The sequence below is a fragment of the Orycteropus afer genome, unplaced genomic scaffold, assembly GCF_000298275.1.
Source record: "Orycteropus afer afer isolate SDZICR_OR568_19922 unplaced genomic scaffold, OryAfe1.0 scaffold00165, whole genome shotgun sequence".
In the NCBI taxonomy this organism is placed as follows: domain Eukaryota; kingdom Metazoa; phylum Chordata; class Mammalia; order Tubulidentata; family Orycteropodidae; genus Orycteropus; species Orycteropus afer.
This window is the reverse complement of record NW_006921752.1, coordinates 4,371,297-4,380,171: the sequence shown is the minus strand read 5'-3', so window position 1 is coordinate 4,380,171 and position 8,875 is coordinate 4,371,297. Positions and strand designations below refer to the sequence as shown.

Sequence of the window (8,875 nt, the reverse complement as noted above, 5' to 3'; positions counted from 1 at the left end):
GCCACTCCCCGGAAGGAAGGTTGGGCAATCCTACTTCCGTAGTGATAACTGCCTCGGAAACCCAAGGAGGGGTCGCTAGGAGTCAGGGCTGACTCCATGGCAAATAACAACAACAACAACAACATAGACTACACTTAAGTTTAAAGAACTATCTCATTCTTAACAACAATTATTTTTAGCACTTTGGTGTTCATGTTTTAAGGATTTAGAATAATCCGTTCTATTACAATAGAGCTGTCGTTTCGTATTTGTTAGTGTTGTTTTGCTTTTATGTTAATTGTTTTTAAAAAATTGAGAGTTAATACTCTTCATATAGCTTAAATTTCACTTCTGAGAGCCCACTTATTCCAAATCAGAGTTTATCAAGCTTTCTGTAGGCTCAGAAATATTGAAAGTGTCCCAGAATCATTCACAGTTTCTCGGAATTTGTAGTACAGCTAAGAGTACAGAACATTTAACTGTGGAATCCCACTATGTTCAGAGTAAGAATTTTAGAAGATTATTTAAAAAGCATTTTAGAAAATTTTAAAAGACCCCTAAAAACAGTGTAAAAGTATCTTATACAACAATCCAACAAGTGCTAACTTTTCTTTAAAATCTCCTAGGACTTTTGACTTAGGTATTTTATTCTCTGTCTCTGAGTCGAAATCTCCCTAAAAATTGTCTTGTCTTTGGATGATTATGCTTGTTGTTCAGGCAGCATCTCTTCTGTAGCTATTAGATAATGACTTATACGCATGGAAAGTACTTACAGACTTGCTCAGTTTTCCCTTTCATTTGTTCATAAACTCTTCACAGAGTCCTTAGACTCATAGATGGGCGCCCAGAAATAAATAAGCAAATAAAAACATGTGTGTGTGTGTGTGTGTGTGTGTGTCTGCCCCTGGTGGCACAAATGGTTAAGCACTCGACCACTAACTGAAATGTTGGTGGTTCACACCCACCCAGAGATGGAAAAAAGGCCGAGCAGTCTGCATCTGCAAGGTCACAGCCTATGGAACATATGAAAACCCTATGGAACATAGTGGAGCACTGCAACACATGGGATTGCCATGAGTCAGAATCGACTTGATGGCAACTAGTTAGTTGCATGGAAATTTTTTTTTTTTTTTAAACATACCATATGTGCCTCATTGTGAAGTAAAGTAAGATAAATTCTTGGATTGAAGCATGGTACTGAGGCTGATTAACTTTTGGAAGTGAGGCATAATGCTCACCTCTGTAGTTTAGAGCCTGGTGGCCTAACTGTTGTGTTTTAACATAATCCATTGATTTTGCATGCTACTCCTGTTTGATAGTCCAGTTTCCATGAGGAGCTTTTCCTGTTTGATCTCCCCCGCCCCTATTCAAATTTAGTTCAGGGACTCAAGAGTCAGTAGACTTGGATTAACAGATCCTTTCGTATCTAATATGGTAACCCACATTGTGGACAACTAAAATATTAGGAAATTCAACATTTCTGATGTGCTGATGATGATGTAACACAACAGGCCTGACCCTAAGAGTTTGAAGGGGCATTTATAGTTGGACTGTCTTGTAGGGGTTCTCATTTGTTATTGTTGCATGTTGTCAAGTCAATTCTGATCATAGCAACCCTACAGGACAGAGTAGTAGTGCTCCATAGGGTTCCTAGGTTGTTATCTTTATGGGACCACATCACCAGGTCATTTTTCCCTCACAGCCTCTGTGTGGGTTCAACCTGCTGACTTTGTGGTTCACAGCTGAGCACTTAAACACTGCACCACCAGGGCTCCTTGGTGATCTCCTTACAGAGGCATTATTTCAAATACACATACAAAAAGGACCATATGGAGACCCTGGGACCCAGTAAATAGGAAACTCAGTAGAAGGGAAGAGGAACTGTGCCCCCAATCCTAGCAGAAGACCAGAGAGGGAGAACTGAGAGAATCATATATGGAATGACCAGACAAAAGTAATCTCTCATTGGAGATGGTGTTCAGCCTGCTAATAGGCTGTCCTGCTGCCCTAAGCATTTGGAAATTTTAATTTGGTTTTTGTTTTTCCCCACTTGAATAAAAGGCTTGAATAAAAGGCTCAATGTATCTCATCTAAAATAGTACTCTTTTTTTGATTCCTAGAATTTTAGAACTGAGAAAATTGTCCTGGACGTCAGTGTGCTAATGTGAATGATGTAGTGTTAAGGCAGTTGCAGCACTGACAGCTTTTCAAATCTAGGCTAAAATAACAAACGTACTCTACTCTACTAAATAAGGGAAAGGCCAAGTGCAGAAAAATCTCTTGTCTTTGTTGTTACTGCCATTAAACATGCAGTGTATATATACTTATGACCTCCATTTTCCTGCTTTGGTCTGATTAGTGGAGCTTTAGATTTTCTGTCAACTGATACTTTCTATAAAGAATAACAATATTTTGATAGAAAGGTGGTATTACAATGCAAAATGCTAATATACAAAACTTCTTATGATTTAAAGCAGTTACAGAGAACCTGTTCTTACTCTGGTAGTGGTGGTAGTGTATGCCGTTGAGTTGATTTGAAATCATAGCAATCCTTTAGGATGGAGTATAACTGCCCCATAGGGTTTTCTAGGCTGAAATCTTTATGAGAGCAGATAGGATCTTTTTTCCACGGAGCTCCTGAGTGGGTTTGAACTGCCAACCTCTCAGTTGGCAGCCCAGTACTTAACTAATGTCCCAACAGGGCTCATTATTCTAATAGTAGGAGCCTACAGTTTGGACCTATACATTAGGTGGTGATATGACTAAATGGGTTAATGCATGGTAGATTTGATTGGCTAAATGCTTAAGGTTGCTTCATCATTTGTAATACAGTATGTATAAAGTCTTCTTGCTACTATTCTGTTAACAAATGAAATATCTTTCTCACAGATATTTTTTCTTTCCAATCAGAATGCTGATTTAAAGAAACAGCTTCATGAACTTCAAGCCAAAATCACAGCTTTGAGTGAGAAACAGGTAGGGAAAAGGGGGGCACATATTTTTAACATTGTGTTCTAAAGATACGTCTGCTCCAGGCTTCTAAGAGAACTGCTATTTTTCCTCATGTGTGAAAATAAGTGTGGGCAGCCAGACTCAGTTTTAATTTTGTTTGAGCTCTGTTTATCTATTTTTATTTTTGGTTGAAATCAAGTCTCTAGAGTATCCCATGGGTATATGTTACTGGCAAATATCTAAAAGCAATGTGGCAGTCTGCTATTAACTGTGTTAATGAAACTCTAGTTTACTCATAGGGGAAGAGTAAAGAAAGTTAGTGGGAATAGATAACATTCTTGTAGCTGCTTTAAGTACCTTGTTACCTGTTTTAAAAACTTGAGATGACAATTAATGTGTGATGGAGAGAATGATTTTAAGTAGATTGTTCTGTCTTCCATTCTGAGTATTGTCACACCTTTATGTTAATCGTTACTAGATGTTGACCTACAATTATAGGATAAAATGTTCATGGAATCTTGTTAGATTTATGCTATATAGGGCAAGAGAAGAGCATATTGCTTTTTTCCAAGGACATCTAGAAGTATTCTTTGAAATTTCCTGTATAATGACTAATTCAGGCATCTCCTGCCACCAGGTGGAGTGTGGCAGTTGAGAGAGCTATAAGTAACTGTCTGGTAATGTGAATGAAGCATTTGTTTTTCTCGGTTCCTTCCCCATCCCTTTCTTTTAGATTACCTTTGAGTAGATAAATGAATAAACCGGAAGGATTAGGTGGTTTGCAGTTGATAGTTATGCTAGTGACATCTTATTAAAGATTTTTTGTCTAAGTATTTCTCACTAATTGGTTTTTAGGTGGTTTTTTAAACTTCGTTTAGTGAAATCATAACAGAACAATTTATTCCTGGTGATTGCTCATTTTTTGTGTGTGTGTTATGTATTACATTGTGTTTTCATTTTAACTAAGTCGAGACGTAAACTTTGGTAACTATGTGGAATAGATGCACTTTGTTTCTGAATAGAATCTTTATTTAAACTGGGTATACAGCTGCTTTTTCTTCCTCCTCCTATTATGTTGCCTCTACGTTTCTCCATCTTGTCTTTTCCACAGATAGGAGGTATTTTAGATTAGAAAATTGCCAAACTGAAATTGAGAAGGGGTGGGATGGTGGAGAACGATTTGTAAGGAAGAATAGAAACAGAGTTTGTTAGTAAGTACTGGCTCTGAAAGTGATTCAGTTCTCTGAAGTCAAAATGATGTGTGCTAGTGAAAGTATTCTAGCTTTAGAATTCTGTTAGCGCTGAGCCTCCTTATAGTTTCAGGGTTAGTTTGACAAGATGCCAATGAATGAGTCACTTTTGCTGAAAAATTCACGTGTTCTAGCAGGGAACGAAGGTGAGAACTGACTAGTGGATTGGGGGTTGGTGGAGCTGTCTCAAAGTTAAGACAACCTAAGGCTCCATTGGGAGAAATGGGGTAATTTTGCGGGGTGAGTTTACGTTTATTTTAAGTTTTTGTTTGTGAGAACGAATATAAAGATTTGGTTTATTTCTGTTGTTTTTTATTCTTTAATTTTTGTTCTGGTATGGACATCACTTACTGGAAAATTACGCTCATTTATGTTAAGATTTCATCAAGTAGTAAACTCTAGTTGTCATTTGAAGTAAGTTTGGATTTTAGATAATGAAATTAAAAATAAATGTATTAGGAAGACCTGACATGTATGAAGTAAGGAAAACTAGAATCAGAAAATGAAATATAGTCTTGCAGTTCTCACAGTACTTGCTTAACCATTTAAAATAGCGTTTGGGGTGGAACATAAAATATTACCCTTTTTGGATAGGATAGTATCAGAAGGAAGTATAGATTTTAGGTTCAAAAGATGATACTTCTTCAGACCTAACTTGTTTCCAACATGAAACTTTACTTTTAGTTTAGAATTGTTTTATTTAGAACAACTTCTTAATGCCGCACGCTCAGCTTTTTGTTTTTCCTTCTCTAAAGAGTGTCTGGCAAAACTTATTTCTTCTATTTTAATAACTAAAATTTTGAATTATCTTACATGATCAATCTTTAAATTTAATATTTTTGTTGTGGTAAATTTTTAAAATACAGAAAAGTTAAAAGAATATTGTCATGTTCCAGAGTTAACAACTTAATGTTTTGTCTTATTTGTTTCCATTCTTTTCCTGTATGCATTTTTCCTATAATTGTTCTTTTTTCTATACCTGCTTGAAAAATTAACTATACAAGTAATAGATTCATACATTCTCTTATTTTTTAAAAGAAAACATTGCAGGTAAGCGCTTAGTAACTCTTATCGCACCACCACCCACCCCACTGCCACTGAGTTGATTCTGACTCATAGTGACCCTATAGACGGGACACAACTGTCTCATGTAGTTTCCAAGGCTTTAAATCTTTATGGAAGCAAACTGCCTCATCTTTCTCCCATGAGTGGCTGGTGGCTTTGAACCACTGACCTTTTGGTTAGCAGCCAAATGATTTAACCACTGTACCACCAGGGTTCCTTGTTGGTGACCCTGTGTTAGGTATTAATTCATATTTGTTATAGTCACCTCAATTCTTGATACTTATTTAATTTTTCTTCCTCATGATTAGTTGTGAAATTTTGTGCTCCATTTGGGAAAATGTGGTCTTCGGCAGACATCCTTCATGGCTGAAACTTAGTGAATTTCATTGGATTCTTGGTTAGAAGAAAGATTCTAAGGCTTTTAAATTGTAACTTAAGATTTCTGAAGAGAAACTCTCCAGGCAGATTTTGAAGTCAGCCCATTGCCGACAAGTCTGTTCTGACTCATAGCAACCCTGTAGGACAGAGTAGAACTGCTCCCAAAGGTTTCCAAGGCTGTCAATTTTCGTGGAAGCAAATTGTTAAATCTTTTTCCCATAGAGCGGCTGGTGAGTTTGAACCGATAACCGTTTGGTTAGCAGCTGAGTGCTTAGCCACTGTGCCACCAGGGTTAATTCCTGACTTATACAGCGTTCCAGTGTTCATTTAGAAAATCCCCAGGGTCGATTGGTTAACTATATTTTATAGAGGCATTAAAAATCATGTTTTCAAAGGCTGTTTTAATGACACAGGAATGTATTCGTGATAAAATAGGTGCAAAATACACACAAGTTTATATGCATTACAATCCCTTTTGTGTGTATGTTGTATGTGCATGTATGTAGGCATGTGAATGTGTATACAGGCAGTGTCAGTATAAAATGTTGGAAGGTGATGAGTTTATAGGCAATTTAGTTTTTCTTTGTATTTATATGTATTTTTTTCTAAATTCTCTACAATTATCATGCTTTTTAATCAGAAGTAAACAAGACACAGTATTTAATTTTTTATAATGCTAAACTCTTATCTGTTCCAGGGATAGTTGATATTTAAAGTCTAATGACATTCTTCTCATGGTATATGAACCACTCTAATGAGAGAATCCAGCTGTTTTAATTATTAGTAATGTTGAAATGTGGGAGCAACTCTTAATTTATTAAACAGTGTTCATTCCTTTTTGGCATTCATCCCTCCATTTTTGTAGAGATTCTGATTTCAGAACTAATACACTTAGTTGCTTTAGGGTTGCTTCCATGCTTATTCATTATATGAGCAGCCTTAATATCCCGAAGTTTGTTGCTTGTCTCTGTAGTGATTCAGATTTAAGTCATAGTAGTTCAGACTTTCTTACTACGTTAATAAATGATAGCCCTGTTTAGAAGTAAATGTGTGTGTGTATAATTAGAGAATTCTAGTATTGAGGATTGCAAAAACAAACAGGCTCTATTTAAGCTTAAATTTTATAAAGAAAAGTGGATTTGGCTGTTGGTAGAGTTAAATTCCATCTCATAAACCTGTGTTACAGTAGTTATGAGACAAAGGTCAGAACAAAACATGTTGTTGTTGTCAGCTACCGTTCAGTTGCCCCTGACTTGTGGTGACTCCATACACAATGGGATCTGGCTATTGTGATCAACAGGATTTTCATTAGCTGGGCTTAGAAGTTGATCACCAGGCCCTCTACCTGGTCTGTCCCAGTCGGAGAGCTCTGCTGAAACCGTTTCGGAGTTGTAGCAACATGTAAGTCCTCACTGTCGGATGTGTGGTGGCTGTGTGAGGTGAATTGGCTGGGAGCTGAACCCTAGTCTTCCACATGGAAACTGAGGGTTCTACCACTGAACTGCCACTTCCCTCAGGAGAAAACATACTGCACTTTAAAACACCTAGGAGGGATGACGCTTCGGCTGATAATCACTTTTGCACTCTGTACATATTTATGTATTTTAAAACTTAGGATGTTCTGTCTGTAAGTTCTTTTTATCAGGTGTTTTAATCAGTCTTACTGACTTAGTCCTGACCAATCTCCAGTTCTACACTAACATGTGAAAAAACGAGCTAGAAATTAAGTTTTAAAAAGCAGTTGCCATCAAGTCATTCTGACTCACAGCAGCCCCATGTGTCAGAGGAGCCCTGTGCTTCATAGGGTTTTCAGTGGGTCATTTTTTGGGGGTCAGATTGCCAGGCCTTTCTTCTCAGGGGTTCTGGGTGGACTCAAACTGCCAGCTTTTTGTCATGGTTGTTAAGTGCTGTGTCCTGACTCAGAACTCAGAAGACCAACTCTGGGGGACTTGGATTCTTCTGTTAACTTAAAAGATACAAACAGTTTAGTTTTCATATTACTTTTATTTAGGTCCAATAGTTTTATTTTATGTATATGAGAAAAGCAGGCAGAAACCTTGTTAGTTGCCATCAAATCAGCTCTGACTCATGTCAGCCTTGTGTGCAGCAGAACGAAAGATTGCCAGGTCCTGGTCCGTCTTCATGATCATCTGTGTGTGTGAGTCCGTCATTGAGGCTGTTGTGGATAACGCATCTCAGTGAGGGTTTTCCTTGTTTTCACTGACCCTCGGCTTTACCTGACGTGCATTGGTCTCTGTCGATTACATGTCCAGAGTAAGCGAGCTGAAATCTCACCGTCCTCCCTTCGAAGGAGCATTCTGATTGTATTTCTTCAGGTCTCATTTGTTAGTTGTCTGCCACTCCACAGTAATCAGTATTCTTCTCCAACACCACAATTCAAGTGCATTTTCTTCTTTCTTTTTTATTGTCCAGCATTTGCATGTAGATGAGGGGATTGAAAAGACCATGGCTTGGGTCAGGAGCATCTTAGTCATCAGAGTGGCATCTTTGCTTCTTAAAACATTAAAGAAGTCTATTGCAGCAGATTTGCCCAATTCAGTAAATCAGTAAATAAGGCATTTGATTTTTTTTTTTTACCTCTTCTTTTATGGACATTGAATGTTGACTCAAGTAGAATGAAATCAATGACAACTTCAATTTTTTCCTCCTTTTTTTTTTTTTGATGTTGTTTATGGGTCTGGTTGTGAGGATTACGTTATTTTCACGTTCAGGTTTAATCCATACTGAAGGGCATAGTCTTTGATCTTCATTGGTAAGTATTTCACTTTCAGCAAGCAAGATTGTGCTTAATAAGTTTTCCTCCAATCCTGATACCATGTTCTTCTTCATATTGTCCAGCTTCTCAGATTATATGTTCAGCATACAGATCGAATAAGTATGACGAAAGGATATAACCCTGCCACATGTTTTCCAATTTTAAACTATGCAGTATCATTTCGTTCTACTCAAGCAGCTGCCTCTTAATTTATGTAAAAGTTCTACAAGAGCACAGTTAAGTGTTTTGGAAATTCCATTCTTCCTAATTGGAAAAAGGGCATGGTGGTGATGTGTACCTCTGACCTCCTCTGACTTCACAAGGAGGAGAGAGAGAATCACTATCAGCAACATCAGCCTAAGGCTGATTCCTATGAGGCAAAAGTCAGACATACTGCCACCCTCAACCTTTTTTTTTTTTTTAATTTTATTTTGATCTGGGTGAAGATTTACAGAGTAAATTCACTTTTCATACA

At 37.3% G+C, this 8,875-nt stretch overlaps 1 protein-coding gene across 1 annotated transcript in view; it reads left to right on the top strand.

The window, feature by feature from the left end:
- PHF21A (PHD finger protein 21A) overlaps positions 1–8,875 on the top strand; it is a 202,615-nt gene that overhangs the window by 5,649 nt on the left and 188,091 nt on the right. The window contains exon 3 of the mRNA XM_042781750.1: positions 2,890–2,955. Within this exon, the coding sequence (XP_042637684.1) occupies positions 2,890–2,955 (66 nt within the window). The remainder of the gene's footprint in view (positions 1–2,889; positions 2,956–8,875) is intronic.